This window comes from Tyto alba, unplaced genomic scaffold (assembly GCF_018691265.1).
Source record: "Tyto alba isolate M040663 unplaced genomic scaffold, T.alba_DEE_v4.0 Super-Scaffold_22, whole genome shotgun sequence".
Taxonomy (NCBI): Eukaryota; Metazoa; Chordata; class Aves; order Strigiformes; family Tytonidae; genus Tyto; species Tyto alba.
Genome location: NW_024881296.1, coordinates 8,770,421 through 8,789,440, shown reverse-complemented (window position 1 = coordinate 8,789,440; position 19,020 = coordinate 8,770,421). Strand labels below are relative to the sequence as shown.

Here is a 19,020-nt window from a genome sequence, read left to right as displayed (position 1 = left end):
TTTGCAGATGATTCTTTCTCGCCTCTTGCCTGCACTAGACAGGTTGCTAGAGAAGGTCTTTAAGAAACCTGAAACGATGTTGAAAGATGAAGTTATTCTCCTGCATCTCATCCTTGGAAAGTTTAATGAATATTCAGCAACCCTCTTGTGCAAAAATCAGCAGAGTTTGGCTTTATTTATCAAAAGTATGCATGCTGCCAAAAAAATCTATGAAGAAATTCCACCATTTCAGATCACAGCACTTGGGCAGGTATGGCTTTATGAAAGATCTTTAATTTGATTGTTATGCTTAAAGCAAATAGCAATGTTTAGGATTGGATTTTCAAGGACTCCTCCTGTGTTAAGGAGTCCATAGCTTTTGACCTGTCTTTCTTTTAGTATAAGTTTTCAAGGTCTCTGTAGTGGCTTTGAAACACCTAAATAGGCTACAGAATTTTATCCCTTAAAGTTACCAGAAGGAGGAGTTGCTGCTTGCTTTATTTTTCCATTTTGACGAGTACAGAATTGAAATATCATTGTATTTCCATGCAGGTGAACGCCTGTATTGTTGCCTGCAGGTACTACTATTCCACTGTCCTTAGTTTTTGTCAGTCAGGCAGAAGCTTTACTTTGTTTTTGTTCTGAGGAAAAAATCATCAAGAAAATAGAGTAGGTGAGAAATAGCCTCATTTAAAGACAGCTACAAATGTAGGCCTTCTATTAGCCAGGTATTAGCGTATACTTATCAGAGGCTGGGAACAGCAAGTTTGCTCCCCCAACCAGGCAAGCTGTGTGAAAAATTTCAGGAATCAGTATGTCTGGTGGGTATTCCAGAAGTACATGCTTTGCATCTAAGGATTCCTGGATATATACAAATACGTAGTTAATGTGCAAATTCTTTAATATACGTTCATACTAACATGTGTTTAATTGGGTGTGTCATACATAATCTAAGATACCTAAGTTCCATAGCTTGTGATTTTGTTACCCTCTTACAGTCAACCTCTCTGTCTCCTTTCTTTTTTCCCTTTTGTAGATTACTAAACCATTCTTTGCAGCTGTGTCAGATGGGATGGTGCAGCAGCAGCTGTTAAAAGTCTTGTTTGACTTGCTGTTAAACTGTAAGAACCCGCTTTGTGCCCAGACAATTAGCAGTGTGTTTAAAGGGGTAAGTGGCAAATTCCAGAACACAGAAATACGTTAAAACCTGTTGTGGTGGTTCTGTGTTGCTACATTCAGTAATACTGGTTTATATCATGCATAGCATGAAAAGAATAAGAAACTATTTGTCACATAATATAATTGTGTTAATGGCATGAAAAGTTTGTTAAATGACTGTTTTTAGAAGGTTTTTCTTTAAAAGCCACGCATCAGTCATTTATTAGACTATGTGAATGAATTCAGCACAAGTCACTTTTTTTCTGCTGCACTGATTTTCATTTTCTGAGATATGATTTGAAAATGTGGATTATATACCCATATGTACATGAAAGGGATGTGTTTTTTAAAAAAAAGGAGGGAGCACAGACATGTGATATGACATATTGCTCACTGGTACTTGTGTTACTGTTCTTTGTTTCAGATTACAGTGTGTGCTGAGCAAATGGTCAGAGAACTGGACCCTCCTGAGAAAACCAAAAGTCTGGCCACTGTTCAGCAAACTAGAAGGCAGAAAATGCAGCAGCAGAGGTAAAATAACTAGAAACCCCAAAATATTATATGTACAATTTGAAAATGCCACTTGTTTTACTACTCTCCAGTTTGTATTGAAAGCATAAGCATCTACTTCTTTTTCCCTGCAGGGTAAAAAAAATCTGAGCTATTTTTGGCAAGAGAAAACCAACTCTCTGCTTGAGAACTGATGGAACTATAGTCAAAATCTTTTTTTTTTTTTTAAAAAAAAAAAAAAAAAGCCAGTGGTTCTAATGTTGGCATTTGCTCTTATACCATCTGGCTTCACACAGTTGAAAACGATTCATTTCTGTAGGTATGAAAAAAGATGTATGGACAAATTACATAAGCATGGATGAATCCTATAGGTGCTCATCAAAATGCTCCTGTTGACTGCAAACCAGTATTTTCTTTCAGTTAAAACATTAATAGAACCAGTTTTTTGATCTCTGTCTTGTTTCTTCTCTTCGTTCTCATAAGGAGCTGTTTTGTCCACTGTACTTACTCTCTTCTCCAAGCATCGGCTGTCAGCCATTGTTGAAACAGGATATTGAGTTGGTTTTCTTGGTTTGACCTAGAATAGCTGTTCTTATTTTCTTTCAGTTGACCTTATTTAATAGCCATCAACCATTAGATTGTTTATAAACTGACAGACACAGTTTGCAGGTGGATCACACACATTGCACACACACCCATTGCCTGCATAGACAGTGGTTCCAAAGATGCAGGGTTCTTAGGTGGCAGACAGATCAGCATTCGGACAGTTCTTTGGTAATAGAATTTTCTTTTCCACAGAAGTCTGCTTCATTGTGTAGAATTTTTGTATACGCAGCAGGCATGCTATACTTGCTTGGTTTTTTTTCAAGTTTGGTGTGGATTCTCAGTTGATTGTTTAAAACGTGTTGCTGCTTCAATCAAAAGCCCACACATTGCCACTTCTCCCGGGAGAAGCAGTGAAGGATATTACTATGTGAAAGAAAATCTGTCTTTTTCTACTTACGCATGTGTTTGTTCCAGCACTGTACTATTCTCTTTGCAAATGTATATCCTGATTGTTTGTCTTATCTTTTTAGAAAGCCTCAAGATGCAGAATTGGCACCGGAAACAAGCCACTTCAGCTGGCAGAGGATTATGCTTATTCTGGAATTACTGCAGCATAAGAAGAAACTTAGACGTCCACAGGCATTGGTGCCTGCACTTTTTAACCTGCTGAGCCGGTAATTGTGCTTCCATAACACGCAAGTCCTTGAGCATTCTCCTCTGTAGCAGACACAATAAAGCATTAAAATGCAGGAGGCTACTTTTTCTCTGCTTTGTTGACATGTTTTGTAGCTTAGCTTGCCTCTTTTACCCAAATAATTTTGAGGTAAATCAGATGAGGGTAATGGGAAGTTGTTATGACTCCTTTGCCCTTTCAAACAATGTGACGGGCTTCTTAAGATTTGATGCATAGCTTCTTATGTGAAGACTGTTTGTCAGGTGGAAGGCTTGGGATTGCTAAGAAGGACAACATCTGTGCTAAAACTGTCACAATTGTCAGGATTTCTGTCTTTCACAGAGCTATTACAATAATACTCTAGGTTTTAAAGTTCCTCCCCAAACATTGTGGAACAGCCTTCATCCAGTGCAACTTAAGAAAGCTATCACTTTTCCTGCCAACCTTATCTCCAAGCACTTAGGAAAGTTTACACAGAGATTGGGTATTTATCTTCTTTTTCTTATGACTTGCCTTTACATAGACTGGCAGTTATATTTCAGATAATCATCTTGTATTCCTGACAGTCCTTTGATAAATGTCTTTTGGTAGACCAGTTGATGTATTTGAAAACAAAAAAAGAAGAGACACTTTGGCAAACATTTTTCAGAAGTCTCAATTTAGAACTTCCGTAGAATTAAGATTGTAGTTTCTTATTTGTATCTTAATGTGCAGTTTGGTCACTTATTTTTGTTGTCTTTTTCAATTCCCACTTTTTTCGAATGTATAGGTGTCTGGAACCTCTGGCCTCTGAAGAAGAAAATATGGAATATACAAAGCAGCTAATCCTCAGCTGCCTGCTAAGCATCTGTCAGAAATTGTCTTCAGACGGTAGCAAGATTCCAGCAGGTAAAAATTGCCAGACCCATTTCTTGGTACTTCTCTCACCAGGACAGCATTAAAACAGTGGCCTTTAACTCTTTTTCTTTTCTGAGCTTATGCTTTATGGTTGAGGGTAGATCCCTTAGGTGTAGTCTGCAAATTGAAGCCAGTACTTGAGACCACTGTTTATTCTTATGTGGTTGACCATTAAAGTGTTAATCAGTGAATATTTTTTACTTGCAGATATCCTTGACAAAGAAAAGTTCAATGTGGAAGTGATAGTTCAGTGCATCAGGGTATCTAAAACACCCCAGACACATCACCATGCACTGCTTCTCCTCGGGGCTGTTGCTGGCATGTTTCCTGTAAGTAGTATCTGGAATTTATGTGTCAGCTCTTCAGGTTCCAAATATTGGGAAGAGTGAGGAATGTATAGAGCTGTTTTATGGGAAGAAACTTTTGAAAGGAGCAAGAGGCAAAGTTTACAGGTTCCCTGCTCTTTTAGGGCTTTCTATTCCATTTTACTCGAAAACAAACCTCCGCCCTGATGCTTTGGTCACTAGTCATTTGTGACTTGTAGTGAAGTGCATTAGAAATGGAAGAAGCTTTCTGACCACAGCCCTGTCTCACCTTCCTGCTGTGTTCAGAGTTCTCATGCATTTTCTTCTTTGCCCTTCTTTTTTATACACAAAAGAGAGAACATCTAGCCCCCAGCACATATATTCTTACAAGTTCCTATCTTATACAAAACTGAGAAATGTAGTTGTAGTTGATGATAAAACCAGGTTGGTCTGATTTTAATTGACTGAGAAACAGGCCTTTTTTTCTATGAATTGAAATTTGACTGTACGCTCAGTCTGCTGAGTAAGATTCTTTTGCTTTGAAACTATAAAAGCAGCAAAATCTATCCAGATGTAACAAACCCAATTTGCATCTTTATCTTTACCTCAGTACTGTCTCCACAAATTTGGAAAGATGGCCTTTTTTCCAAAAGGCAAAACTGGAATGTTTTTAACAAATTTGTGGAAGATTTGTCTTTGCTGGGACTGTTTTTCTTTGTCACCATCTTACTGCCATCACCTCCTATAGAGCCAAGGTTTTAATCTACATTAATACTGGCTCTTACAAGAACTTGAGGGTCAGATTACAAGGAAATATTTTGTATGAGTCTCATCTCTTTCTTTAAATCTAAGCCACTCCTTCAGTTCACTAAAACTGAATGAAAAATGTGTCCATAACTACTTGCTCTAAGTTCTGGCAGAATCTAGAAAACTAACTCTTGAGCTAGGTGACACCTCTAATCCAGTCCACTTAATTGTCATTACTCTGATTATAGCCCAGCCCTGCAAAAAGGCAAAGATAAAAATTGGCATGGCTGGTTTCCATTGTATGATTGTAGATATAGCGGATGTTTTACAGATATGAAAAGGGTGGGTGGGAAAGGTATTGAAAATCACTGGAATCTGTGCCACGCTCACATCTGTGCTTCTGCAAATCTCCCATAGCCAGTTTTGCAAGCCATAGTGCCATGGCACTAAGTTGAAGAATACAAGGTATTTCCTCAGACTAAATGCTCAATTTCCACTCTTTAATTACTTGCTTAGAAGTGTATCTTGGTTTCTAAATAATATTCAGAACTCTAACAATCACATAGTAAGTAGCTTTATGAGGTGCAATATGTGTAAAATTAGTTGAGTGGAGATTTTGGAAGATACTAATGATTCTTATTTTCTTTTATAGGAATCTAGTGGTATTTGTGGGAAGGAGAAATGCCTTAAGGTATAATGTGCACAGCAGTGCAGTTCAAAAAATATATTAATCTCATCTGTTTTCTTTTCCAGGATAAAGTTCTCCATAACATTATGCCCATTTTTACATTCATGGGAGCAAATGTTTTGCGTCTGGATGATACTTACACATTCCAAGTAATTAATAAGACAGTGCAGATGGTTATTCCTGCTCTTATACAGGTAAATTTGTCTAATTAATGGAAAGGAGTAGAACAATAGAAGTAGAGTTAAATGGTTTAGAATATCAGTGGCAAAATAAGTTGTAGCCTATTCTAGAATTATTTTTAGATCAATGTTAAATTAGATATATAATAACTATATTAACATTCTCCTTGTCTGACCAACTCCAAGTTCATCAGACTACTGCTTCATTTTAATCTTAGGAGCTCCTTCACTTTATAAGTGTAGGTGTAAACAGTATCACAACTGTACCTAAACAGGACCTGAAACATTCTTTAAGTTTTTCATCATAAAAACAGTAGGCAACTTCAGTAGAAGAACCATTGGAAATAAGAAGATGGTTATTAATAGTACTATAATAATATGTCATGGTCATATCAATAGTAGATATGGTCTGAAGGAAGTAGAAAAGTAAAACATTTGACGAATGGTTTTATTCTTCCAGCTTGTGTGGGGTTTTCCTGGTTTTGTCTGGACATCTTAGATAAATGGTTATAAAGCAAAACAAAAACACATCATTGTTTTCCAAAGGGGACATTTTTTCTTGAGTTAGATTTCACTTGCACCTAATAAATCTTAATTCTAGAGTCATTCACAGATTTAAACATGAAAAAAAGGCCATATACATTTCTTAACTAAAAATTAATCAGGAAAAAAAAAAGTTCTTCTAACAATGGGCTGGTGATTTCCCAGTGTCTTTTTTTAATGGTATGTATACACATTTTGCATTCTCTTGCATATCTCTGTTAGAGAAATCCAGTTGCTGTCTCTTTTTTTTTTTAACTTATTTTTTATTTAAAACCTTTCACAGCAGCCATCACAAGTTCCTGTGACAAATTATTTATGGCACACACAATTATTACGTGTGAGGAGAGCCTAACGTTACTTACCTGAGATCGTGTATCCTACTTTGTATTATTGTTACTAGGCCCTCGAATCCAAGACCCCAACTGACCCTAACTATCAGGCTTACAGGCAAAGTTTTCAGAAGGATGTGGCATTGCTTTCCCTTGAAAACATCCTGCTTGTTTCAGCCGATGCCAAGTAACTTTTCGTTCTTTTGTTTCTTTTCTTTCTTCACACAGTTCATTTTCAGTGTTTAAGGAAGATGCCTCAAATAAAATAAGAAAAGAAAGAAAAGAAAGAAAACTGTTTAATTTGGAGCACTTAAATTTTCCTTGAGATTATGCTTTTGGCAATGCTGTTATCAGGCACGTAGTGCTTTCTCTCATTTTCCGAGTTTACAAGAAAACTTGTACCCATCTGCGATAATCAGTGTGAACTGTTGTCCCTGTTGTACATAGGCTGAAGACAGTGATTTGTCAGAGTCCTCGGGAAGCGTGGAGGAGGTCGTGATCAAGATCATCCGTGTGTTTGTGGATGCCCTGCCCCATGTGCCGGAGCACCGGCGCCTGCCGATCCTGGCCCAGCTGATCACTACGGTGGGGGGAGACAAGTTCCTCTGGGCTCTCCTGGTGCTGCTGTTCGAGCAGTACGTGACCAAAACTGTGACTGCGGCATCAAGCACAGACAAGGTTAGACTGGTGAGGTCAACTTTTTCCTCAAGAGGCTGATCTCCCCCTTTCTCTTTCTGGTCTTGCCTTCAGGAAGGGGCAAGCCCCGACATTATGCAAAGATAAGCAGTGAGCTCTGAGCGTGTGCGTATAGCAGAACCTGAGGGTGATGCTGACTATGACTTGTACTGCAGATAGAATGATGTTTTGTCCTGGAGCCTGAACAATAAATCAGTTCATTTTGTAACAGCGATCCTTGACCTGAAGAGCTGGTAATCTAATTAAGCGCTTCAGTATTTTTAAAGTTGTGGGTTTTTTCTTTAACTGTGTTTGTGAAACATGATACTGGTCTTCCTGTACAGACCAAGATAAAAAAACGATTATGTTTTTGTACAGGCAGGCCCTCGGATTGGGTGAAAGCACAGTTTATGGGGAGGACTAAAAGAATTATTAGAGGGACATTGGTGAGAAGGTAGTCTTTGCTGTAGCAGTTTAGTCTCTTTCTATTCCCTCTGGAGCTATGTTCTCTCCAGGAGCTCACTGCTACTACCCTTGGTGTTAATCCTGGCAGTATCGAGCTCACTACGGTATTTTCACAAACTCTCTGAGGAGGTTTTGAGTTTCTTTATCACTATCAGTAATTTTTTTTACTCCTTGAATTTTTTTTTTTTTTTTCTAAACTATAAACAGGATGCTGTTCTGGAAGCAGACACGGAATTTTGGATTTCCATCTGTTGCGAATTTAATGTACATTCTCAGTTCCAGAGCATGATGAAAATAATTCAGTACTTGACAGAGCTGCCAGAGAACAAAGAAGGTAACCCCAAAACAGAGCCAGCAAATACATGTAAACCTTCCTATTACAAGGGACAAGGAGTAACGGCTTTAAACTGCAAGAGGGTAGATTCAGACTAGATATAAGGAAGACATTTTTTTAAGATGAGGTTGGCAAAGCACTGGAGCAGGTTGCCCAGAGAGGTGGTAGATGCCCCCTCCCTGGAAACATTCAAGGTGAGGCTGGACGGGGCTCTGAGCGACCTGAACTCGTTGAGGATGTCTCTGCTCATTGCAGGGCGGTGGGACTAGATGGCCTTTAAAGGTCTCTTCCAACCCAAACTATTCTATGATTCTGTTACTCCTGTAGACAGAAAACTTAATGGATACAGAATGACTGTAATTATTTTTTTCTTATAAAATGGCTAAGATATAAGATTAATTCTTTAATCCATTAACTATAGATTAATTTGACCACTTAGAATCGAACAGTGGTCCTCACTTAAAAGGTACAGTAAATCATTTAGTTGAAATTAAAAGCTATTATTCATAGCAGACAAGATCACAGTGACTACCAGTCATTCCTGGGGGTTTTTTAATGTCTCCTTTCTTTCTTCTACATTATAGCGGAGTAATAATTAAACAATATGTTTTAATACTTTTCCAGTCTGTTATTTCAAAGAGCATTGGGGAAGGTGAGTGAGGATTGCTTGTTTCTCTTTAAGCTAGGACTTGCCGTGTTTGTTGTTTGAATAAATTTTCTCAGCCAGAAAGGACCAGGTAATGACACTGAAAGCAGTTTTTCCAAATATATGATGCACAGTATATGTGGTCCTGCCTCAAGTCTCTTGCGCTTGTAGCCAGTGTACCATAGCTTTAGTACCAAGAAAAAAATTTTTTTTTTTTTGATGGAATGGCAGTGAAATAGCACTACTACTTTTCAGGCTGTTGAATTGCAAAATTTATCTCCCGTGGTATTTCAGAGCATGTTTTTGGAACTTTAGCATGATTTTAGATACTGCAGGGTGACTGTCCTTGATAGGCATACAACTGTAATTTTACTTTGTTTCTGTAAACAGAAATCAAATGTATTTTTCTCTTGGGTGCAAATTTGTTTTGTGAATGTTTTCAACAGATGATCCTGGGCCAAAAAAGTCAAGAATATGCAAGACAAAGCTGAAAAATCAGGATGGGCAACTCTTTAATGTGGAGTCCCACTCAGACAAACAACTTCGGCATTTCAAATTCTTGTCAGTCTCCTTCATGTCACAGCTTTTGTCCTCTCAGAGTTTTGTGAAAAAGGTAATAATGGCAGATTGCTTTTAAACTGGTCACATTAAGTAGTTGTGCCATACTGTAATAGATGAGGTTTAATTTGCTTTCTAGCATGGCTTTATATTCAGAAGGGATGAAAGAATAAGGTATCCAGTGTATCTTGCTAGCACCCTTATTGACACAGTTTTGAAACCTCTCAGTAATGTTGTTTATTTTTTTTATAAGACTTTTTCAGATAGAGTCTGTTTGTGTGATTGAATAGGTGAAGTGAAATTCTGGTCCCAGTGGATTCCCACTGGCTTTATGGAGGCTGGGATTTTACTCGCAGTTTGTATAACTCCCAAGTTTGGTGTGGGATTCATACTATAAACTCTGAAAAGACAAAATAAATGTTGCAAATTTTAGGCTGTGGCTCTAGCTGGAAGTAGTTCCCAGTTTTTCAACTGAACATCATCCACCTCCATGAAAGGTAGTTGCTCCTGTGACTGCATTGCTTAGAATTCTCAGATTTTCCTCTAGAATGATGGCTTAAAAGCAACTGTGGGGAATGCATAATTCCTAATTACCACGTTAGTGGATATTTCATTCAGAACAAACAAATTGATGTATACTGGGATATTAATTTAATGAGGGAAAGTAAGTTTCACACTTAGTGGTTTCATTCTTCCCTCTTAAACCAGGTAGTTGAATGTGAAGAAACAGAAGAGCTGCAGAAGTTGGAACAGAGGTATGCTTTAAATATGCTCCACTCCTATTTGTAGCTTTTATGGCAACCTGGGAATATTTTTTTTAAGCATAGTCCCATTAAAATACTCTTTTTTCCGCAAGGATACTTTTAATGTTGTCCTCAGCAACAAGCAGTATTTATTATATACAAGTTATTTGGGGTTTGGTTTGTTTTTTAATATGATGTGGACTTTTTATTTCTGAAAGATTGCTCTACCCAATATCCACTTATCTGTATTTCTGATAATGCTTACTTACATACTTGGCCAGTAACGCTATGCCATTGATGATGGAGTCTCTAATAGAATTTCAGATTTTTAGCAAACCATATTGTTTCGTTTGTAGGAAAAAAATCATTATTCCCAGGTGCCCCTATATTGGTGTAAGAAGATTACCAGTAATTACAGATCAGTTGTAGTCATTGGGCTGTAACAGCCAATGACACAAAATTGGGGGGTTCTTTTGCAGAGACTTAACTTTTATGTTTCTTCCAAGTGAAAAAGGACATCGGCTTTACTTTAAATGCTGTGTTCCTTAAATGCTCATTTTTAAAAACACTGCAAGAAGATACAGGTGTCTAAGTAGAGTTCTTGAGTAGAAGTACTGTTGTAGGTAGATGCTAATTTGGGGACACCCAGTCGACTTCTGTAATGTGCATGATTGCCCTTATTGCCATAGCTTTTTGTTAATATGTAGATGAGAACTGCTGGTCTCTCTATTGGGTGTTTCATTTTCTTTTATTGCTGTTTTGGGAAATTTTGTGTCTTCCAGTAATACATTTGACTTCTTTAGTGTCCTTGTTACTAAAAGATGCTTCCTTTCCATCTAGGCTATTAGAAGAAGTTCTTCATTATATAAACACTGTGGCGTCTTCAGTGGAAGGAAACGTGGACAAGCCAACGGCCAAATTTTGGAGGGTTCTGCTTAACAAGTCCTATGATATGCTGGATAAAGTATGTCTCCTGAGTCCTCATGTTAGCAGTGGGACATTTCTGCTTTTGCTTATTAATATGATTATAACCTTTGTAAGATTTCTTGCTGGATTAATACTAATCTTTATTGGATGGTCTGCAACCAGGTACATCATTGTTTAAACGCATCTAGCAACTTGAAGAACTACAGCTAATAGCTTAGAGCAACCAGAAAAAAAAAAAAATCCTCTAGTTAGTGTTCTACCAGGTGGAAGTAGAGAAGGGTTTTTAGGCAGCATTTCTTACCGTTACCTCATGTTTTAATGATTTAACTAATGCTAATGGAACTACTATATGTTTCTACGTAGAATTTAAATTGAGACAAAATCTTCATGTTTGTCCTTCTAATCTTTTTCTGATCAGAAGTATGTTTGTGGAATTGGACTAGCTCTCTTGTTGCATGCTGTGGAGCATGTCTTTTCACGGCTTGGCTTTTTTGGCCTGTGAAGCATATTCCAGTTTTCATGATGTAGACACACAGGGCACTACCAGAAGTATTTTAGGGTAAGGAGAGACAGCTCAGCGATGCAGACAAAAGGAACTGCTCCAGAAGTCTCAGAGCTAGTGAATAAAGGCCAGTTCGCAGCCAGTGAGCATACACAGGTACTACGACTGGAACCCTCGTTGTTCTTCTGCCTCCAATACAGCATTGCTAGCCTGTACTCTCTTCTTTGATCCTGAAACCAATGTGGGAAGCTGAAGAGAACGTGCCTCTCTTACTCGGATTTGGAGGCTACTAGATCACAGTGCATGGAAGAGCATTTTTGGCATTATTTTGTCTGTGTTTTCTTGCAGGTCAATGCATTACTGCCAACAGAAACCTTCATCCCTGTAATTAGGGGACTAATGACTAATCAGCTCCCATCTGTGAGACGTAAGGCAATGGACCTTTTGAACAATAAGGTGCAGCAGCGCACAAAGTGGCAGAAGAACCAGGTGAGGCGAGGTGGTTCAACTTGGTTCCTTTAGCAGAAGTACTCAGAGAGAAATTGGTGTAGAAGCGGTTTGCTCTATGTAAATGCATCAAGTACCAGTGCCAGGTCTGGCAGACAGCTGTTGAGTAGTGAGGTGCCCATAGATACTTTGCAGGATCTGAGTTTCTAATTGCATGTCTTGTCTTTGTTCTCTTGTCCTCTTAGATCCTGCAGCTCTTAGAGCTAGTTCCTGAGCTCATTGCTATTGTGCAGTGTAAAAGAAAGGAGGAAGAGGAGGAGCAAGCCATCAACAGGCAGACTGCTTTGTTCAGCCTCAAGCTGCTCTGCAAAGGTTTTGGTACAGAAAATCCAGGGCCATTTGTACCTGTTCTGAAAACTGCCATTGATCTCATTTCTTTAGAGAAGGAGGAAAAGAATGTGATGGGAAGTGCTTTGCTCTGTATAGCTGAGGTCACCTGTACACTGAAAGCCCAAGCAATACCACAGCTTCCAAGGTACTGTTGGGTTCTTTGGAACAGAACCAACTGCAGCAGGAATTATACTAAAATGCATTACTGAAGGCATGCTGATGAAAGCCAAGTGGCAGTCTGCCCATGCGTGTGTTTTTGTGTAGCTAAGAATAAAGGTATTTGTAGTGCTTGAAGGTGCTTCCTGCTCACAGAACTAAGAAGTTAGTGGGGAAACTGTAAAAGCTTTATAGTCAGTAGAGTTCCTTATGAAGCATCTAGTGGGAACAGAGAGGCAATTTTTATGGCGTTAGAAAATTCAGACCATATTCTGCATTTTCACGGTAGAATAGATTGCATTTGAAAATAGGAGAACCAGTAAAGTTGGAAGCCCGTCATGCTGCATTATTCTCCCTGTTCAAGAATTCAAGCATCTAACTTGTTGCTTTAAGACTGGTTGATCGTTACAAATATGTTTCTAATTGTCATTAAATCTTTAAACTGAAGACTCTAAGCAACCTGATCTAGTGAAGATGTCCCTGCCAATGGCAGGGGCGTTGTACTAGATGATCTTTAAAGATCCCTTCTGACTCAAACCATTCTATGATTATGTGATTCTAAACCTAATATCCTTCGTAACCTTTGAAAAAATATGAAATGCAGCAAAAGAGCCCGGAATACTGAGTTTTTTCAAATACACATGTAAAAATTGATGTGAAAATTGTCCATGCAGGCTTAACAGATGGATTTGTGTGATTGGAAATGTGCCTTCAAATGGTTAGTGGTTTCACCTTTCTCTATTTCTGCTTGGTTATTCACAGGCTGATGCCAGCACTGTTGAAGACTTTAAAAAATAAGAAGGAGCTGGTCTCCAATGAGATTTACTTGCTGAGTGCTGTCACTGCTCTGCTGAAGGTTGCAGAAACGTTACCACACTTCCTTAGTCCTTATCTTTTGGATTGCTTGCTGCAGGTGAGCTATCTGACTCCTACAGGTAGGTAAATGGGGATGGGATCTGCCCAGTTCTAGAAGCTGCTGCTTTTTTTCTCTCCAAAACCTGAAGTAGGAGTGTGTGCCAGCTAGGTGGAAAGTCGTAATGTATTACTCCTCTGCTCACCTTATGCTGATAACTAAGACTACAACAGTGTCTCATACTCCTCCCTCTGATAGGTTGTAGTTTGCCCCTTTGGAGAAGGAGATGAATCCTGAAGGATCATTCTGTAATATCCATGATCTCTAGTGAGGGTAATTCTGACGCCCTGCCACGGACATGTGCATATTTTCAGTGTTTGTCTTCTGAAGACAATGAAGCTCTGTACACAGACATCTTCATGTAAGGCGCTCCAAGTGGTGAAAACAGGAAAAATTCCCATTTGATACCTGCAACAGACAATGACTGTAAAATAAGTTCTTGACTTGTTTTAAGTATGCCCAACTTTTGCTGGATTCTCTGATAGGTTGTCCGCTTGGAAAAGATTGTGGCCGAGTTTGGTCCTTCTTCCCAGATAAGCTTACGCGTAACATCACTGAAAACTATCCTAGCTACAAGGCTTGCTCCCCGAGTACTCTTGCCTGCAGTTACAAAGTGTTACAGTGAAATGGCAAATGCCCGGAAGGTAAGGATTTTTTTCCATTCTTTTGCATTGTAATTAAAATGAAAAAAATCATTAAAAACAAAGCAGTGCAGAATTCAGCTTAACTGTCCTGGCTGTGTCCCCTCTCAGCTGCCACCCGCCTACTCGCTGGGACAGCAGAGTGAAAAACAAAGGAAGTCTTAGCACTGTGCAAGCATTGTTCAGCAATAGCTAAAACACTGGTGTGTTATCAGTGTTGTTTTGATGACAGATATAAAACACAGCACCATATAAGCTGCAGTGAAGAAAATTAACTCCATCCCAGCCAAACCTAGCACAATCTTTATATTCCGTTTTCTTCTGTACGGCAATGGTGATTCAGAAAAGTCAGACCTGGGAGAAATGCACACACCAGTGTAGTGTCCTTAGCACGTCAAACGATGGATGCCTGAAAGATCATCCCATTCATAAAGGTGGTGATTGGCCTTCATGATCTGCTGGGAACGAGTGGAGTCATCATTTTCATCTGTGCTTTGTTCCCGTCTTGTAGGTGCAAACCTTTCAGACTTAACTGGTATCCTCTAGTATTGGAGAGAGGAGACCAAACTCCTTTCAGGAATCCTACTAACCTAAGCTCCCCAAAAATACAGGAAAGTTTTTATTTTATCAGCGGTGTTTTAATGGGTAAATGTAAAAATTATGAGTAAAAAGTGCAAAAATCAAGTTCCCATGTTACGTTTCTCAGTTATCACAGTTGCCTTTGTATTGCTTTGCTTTTGCTTTGGCAGAACTGCCTGCGTCCCCTCATGGACATTTTGAAGGAGCACATTGTTGGTATGGAGAAGGAGCACCTGATCTTCCATCAGTCTGAGCTGACGGCGCTTTTCATGAAAGCCCTGGACTTCCGAACAGAGCATGCCCAGGTGACTTGTTTAGGGGGGTGAACAGCAGCAGCAGCTCAACCTCTACATGCTGTCAGCTGTTTTAAAAAATTTTAGGAGTTTCCATTTCATATGTGCTCTGAAATTCTGGGTATCAAATATTCTGTTCCAGAATTGTTCTTGGGGTAGAAAACATCATGGTTAGGTATTTAGTCTGAACCAGACAAAACTAAAATGTGTTTTGAAAGTTCAAATTCTTACATTTCAAACTTGGAATTATGTTTTCTGTATCTTCTAGGATGATTTAGAGGAAGTTGGTAAAACAGAGGCTTACATTATTGATTGTCTAATAAGTATGGTTATGAAACTTTCTGAGGCTTCTTTCAGACCCCTCTTCTTCAAGGTAAGAAGTTTAAATATAATTCATCTGCATTAGCCTATTTGTGTTTTCCAGTGCACAGACATAGGAAAAATGTAATCTGCCTTTCACTTTCAGCTCTTTGATTGGTCCAAAACAGAGTCTACCCTGAAAGACAGATTGCTGACATTCCACCGAATAGCAGATTGCCTTGCAGACAAGCTCAAGGGTCTCTTCACCCTGTTTGCAGGTCATTTAGTGAAGCCATTTGCTGAGACACTGAACCAGGTCAACGTTTCTAAAACTGGTAAGTTTTCAGTTACTCGCTGCAGAGAGGCATTGACAGGCTAACTGCAATTGCTGAAAGAGGTTCATTTAATTGCTCAAACTTTAGTCTTACAGGATTTACTTCACAGCACGTATCTATCATTTATCTTTCTTCTTTCTCTCATAAATAAGGTATCTTTTTTATTCTGATGGAACAAAAGGACATTTTTTTATCCGTGGACTCCAGGCTGTTAGTACAAAGTTGAGACCACAGGAATATTTTCCATGTCAGTCCCAGTGAGTTCTGTGAGAATGAAATTGTGTAGAAAGAAGGGTTATTTGTTTCTGTTTGCGTGTTTTGTGTTGCTTTTTTTATTCATTGACTTACCTCATATGCTACCTGATTTATTCAGACTCCTCTGCTTTCTTGGCAAAAATAGGTATTATTTTTTTGTATGGGGAACTACTTGCCCATCCCATTTGTAGTGGCCTGAAGAAATTCTCCATATCCACAGCTATGGCCAAGCACTTTTCCTTTAGCCTGTGGTTATTCTTTTATTGCCACTGCTGTTCAGTCAGCTGGAGGACCGCTAGGGCATTAGCTAAAAGCCAAATAACATTGCGTCTACTTTACAGTTCTGAATAATGACTAAATAATTGCTGTGTAGTACAACCTTTAGCTATATTCACAATCTAACAACGTTTCTTGGAAGTTCCGTGTTTTCCATTTTGATATTTTTTTTCTCTGCTTGATTGATATGTAGATGAAGCTTTCTTTGACTCTGAGAATAGCACAGAAAAGAGCTGTCTGCTGTTGCAATTCACCATAGACTGTCTGCACAAGATTTTCCTGTTTGACACCCAGAAGTTCCTGAGTAAGGAAAGAACAGAAACATTGATGATGCCTCTGGTTGATCAGGTATTGAGAAACACACACACACACAAAAAAAGTCATAGCTGGTTTGGTTTGTTTTCTTCCCCCAGCAGAAAGATTTGATTTTTTTTTTAACTAGCAGGCTGCCATCCTCTTCCTTAACAAAAAGCAAGGAATGAATTAATTGTCTTTGAGCTACAGATAGTATTAACTGCTTTGCCTAAGGCTCTGAATTACTAATTTTGTTATCCTCTTTCTAAATGTCTTCATTCTGTATGGTTCTTGCGTGTCACTGAGCTCTTGCAGGGCAGTGCACTCCCACTGATGTTCCTGGACGTAACTCCTGAGTACCTGAAAGCCAAAGCTGGATGTGCTTTTGGCTGGGTTTATCTGAGCCTGGATCTGTTTTACAAGCTTTTTATTTCCACAGCTAGAAAATACGCTTGGAGGAGATGAGAAGTTCCAGGAAAGAATGACAGCACACCTGATACCCTGCATAGCTCAGTTTTCAGTGGCAATGGCAGATGATTCTCTTTGGAAACCACTGAACTACCAGATCCTGCTGAAAATGAGGCACACCTCTCCTAAGGTTGGGAGCTATCATAATTTGAACTGGTTTTCTTTGTTGCATTAGCAAATGGGAACGGTGCCCCAAAAACCAGAAGCGGGTTAGCCAAGTCATTGCTAAAATACTAGCCTAAATTAAAATACCGATATAGTACTATGCTACACCCAAGTCTGAGATATGTATACAACATGGCCTTCTGCTCTTACTGTAAGCAGTCGATATTCCATGTGTGGATGTCTGCCATACTGTGTGGTTTGGGTTGCTTAAAGATTTGGTAGGTGTTGGCAAAAGAGCCAACCTGTTTGCATATGAAGGACACTTTAGAGGGCGAACTGGAGGACAGTTATTTATCAACCTTCAGACCTGTTTATTGTATAGAGTTTTGTCAGGACTCTCCTATATGACAGCTTATATGTATTCAGCAGTACCTGGTTTTTCGCTGTACTGATCTAAGTCCTTCTGCTACAGTGGAACCGAGTGACACTGTAAGAGGAAGTTACGCTGTTACATCAAATAACTTCCAGCAAAATACCTGCTTCTTGCAACCTGATTTTCCTTTGACATTATCTTAACTTGGATGTTGAGATTTAAATTAGCTTAAGACTACTGCCCTTCAGTAGGGAAAGCTAGTTTACAAACTTCTATGGAAATAAGCAGGGAAGGGGGTGGAGCACAGGGAGAAAACAGGAAACTCTACTGCAGTGTTTGTTTCCTTACAAAGATTCTTGTTTTGGTTTAGGTCCGATTTGCTGCTCTGCTTGCTTTGGTAGAAGTTGCACAAAAACTGAAGGAGAACTACCTGGTCCTGCTACCAGAATCTATTCCATTCTTAGCTGAACTCATGGAAGGTAATGTACTAAAGTGGAATACATGAAGGCAGACAACTGGCCTATGACTAAGGGTCACTTATTTCAAAGATTCAGACAGGATGGTTGCTATAATTGCTATAAATTTTATGAATTGGTATACAGTAGCTTAAACTATGCAGGATGCAAACTGCCATGGATTTTATCCAACACACTCCTAAAGGTCAGTTAAATTCTGGTATTTTCTTCAGTGTTATATCCTGTATGGGTATCTCCACTTGCACATTTTAGATAAGTGTTCCAGTAGAAATGATTTGCTTAAGTCCTGGGTGCAAAAATATTTTTGAGTATTTCCTACCTGGTCTCTGAAGACAGTTCTAGCTGGGATGAGTGATGAAGCCTTCCTAGGGTAGCTTTGTAAGTACTGTTCTGCTTAATTCCTGCTTTATTTCTTTTTTTCTAGATGAATGTGAAGAAGTTGAACAGCAGTGTCAGAAGACAATTCAACAACTGGAAGTCATTTTGGGAGAACCACTCCAAAGCTACTTCTAAGTTTATCCCGTTTTGTTTTCAAATTTTGTCTGAACCAGGTTAGCTTCACACATGTGTTAGAGGCAAATTGTCATACTAATTTTTATCAGAGCTAAGCTCTTAATTTCTTAATAAAATATTCTAAAAACCTGATTCCGTAATTCCTGGATGGTCTTGGGGGCTCTCTGGGTGACATTTCCTGAACTGCTCTTAACAGTTGGAAACTGGAACAAGCTCTAAGCAAATTCTGATAGCTGGGCACAGAGCGACAACATCTGAGACTCACGGCATTCCCCAGTGCTGGGGGTAGGGAGTTACTGTCCCTGGGGAGGGGTTGTCATGCTCCAGTGTAAGCATGGTACTGGCTGGACCCAACCTTCAAGGACCGCTACTGCTTAGCTGCTTATTCAGCTGAACATCAAAAACAAATTGCTTGCTATGTTAACAAATTTACCAGAAAAACTCACCACCTGTTTTGCAGCAGGAGATGCTGGTTCATTACACAGCTTGTTGGAAAGGCACTCAGACACTGTAAAGTGGGGTTTAAAATGCAACTAGTTAGAACTAACACTTCAAAGAGGCTAATCTTACATGCCAGGGGGTGCTGGGAATGGGCCTTTGCAGAGTGCAGCGTGTCTGTGCTGCACCTCCTGGCTGGAAAGGTTACCTCATCAGGGTCATGTATGTTCTTAGATGCTATTCTTAACTATTAAGCATGTTGGCTGTCAAACAAAAATGATATTTACAAGACAACTCCCTGCTGAACTCTTAGATAAAGGCAAGGACACACAAGTGGTATAACTGCCCTCACTGAGGGGGAGCC

General features: G+C 39.1%; 1 protein-coding gene across 1 annotated transcript in view; it reads left to right on the top strand.

The window, feature by feature from the left end:
- Positions 1-18,350, top strand: part of HEATR1 (HEAT repeat containing 1) — a 39,051-nt gene extending 20,701 nt beyond the window's left edge. Inside the window, exons 22-44 of the mRNA XM_033008588.2 lie at positions 8-250; positions 1,016-1,147; positions 1,562-1,668; positions 2,724-2,867; positions 3,636-3,754; positions 3,971-4,092; positions 5,569-5,697; positions 7,002-7,232; positions 7,902-8,028; positions 9,121-9,287; positions 9,941-9,987; positions 10,816-10,939; positions 11,753-11,893; positions 12,097-12,386; positions 13,160-13,310; positions 13,796-13,954; positions 14,701-14,835; positions 15,092-15,196; positions 15,290-15,458; positions 16,183-16,337; positions 16,723-16,881; positions 17,600-17,708; positions 18,130-18,350. Of these exons, the coding sequence (XP_032864479.2) occupies positions 8-250; positions 1,016-1,147; positions 1,562-1,668; positions 2,724-2,867; positions 3,636-3,754; positions 3,971-4,092; positions 5,569-5,697; positions 7,002-7,232; positions 7,902-8,028; positions 9,121-9,287; positions 9,941-9,987; positions 10,816-10,939; positions 11,753-11,893; positions 12,097-12,386; positions 13,160-13,310; positions 13,796-13,954; positions 14,701-14,835; positions 15,092-15,196; positions 15,290-15,458; positions 16,183-16,337; positions 16,723-16,881; positions 17,600-17,708; positions 18,130-18,218 (3,354 nt within the window). The 3' untranslated portion in view covers positions 18,219-18,350. The remainder of the gene's footprint in view (positions 1-7; positions 251-1,015; positions 1,148-1,561; positions 1,669-2,723; positions 2,868-3,635; positions 3,755-3,970; positions 4,093-5,568; positions 5,698-7,001; positions 7,233-7,901; positions 8,029-9,120; positions 9,288-9,940; positions 9,988-10,815; positions 10,940-11,752; positions 11,894-12,096; positions 12,387-13,159; positions 13,311-13,795; positions 13,955-14,700; positions 14,836-15,091; positions 15,197-15,289; positions 15,459-16,182; positions 16,338-16,722; positions 16,882-17,599; positions 17,709-18,129) is intronic.
- The last annotated feature ends 670 nt before the right edge of the window (positions 18,351-19,020 follow it).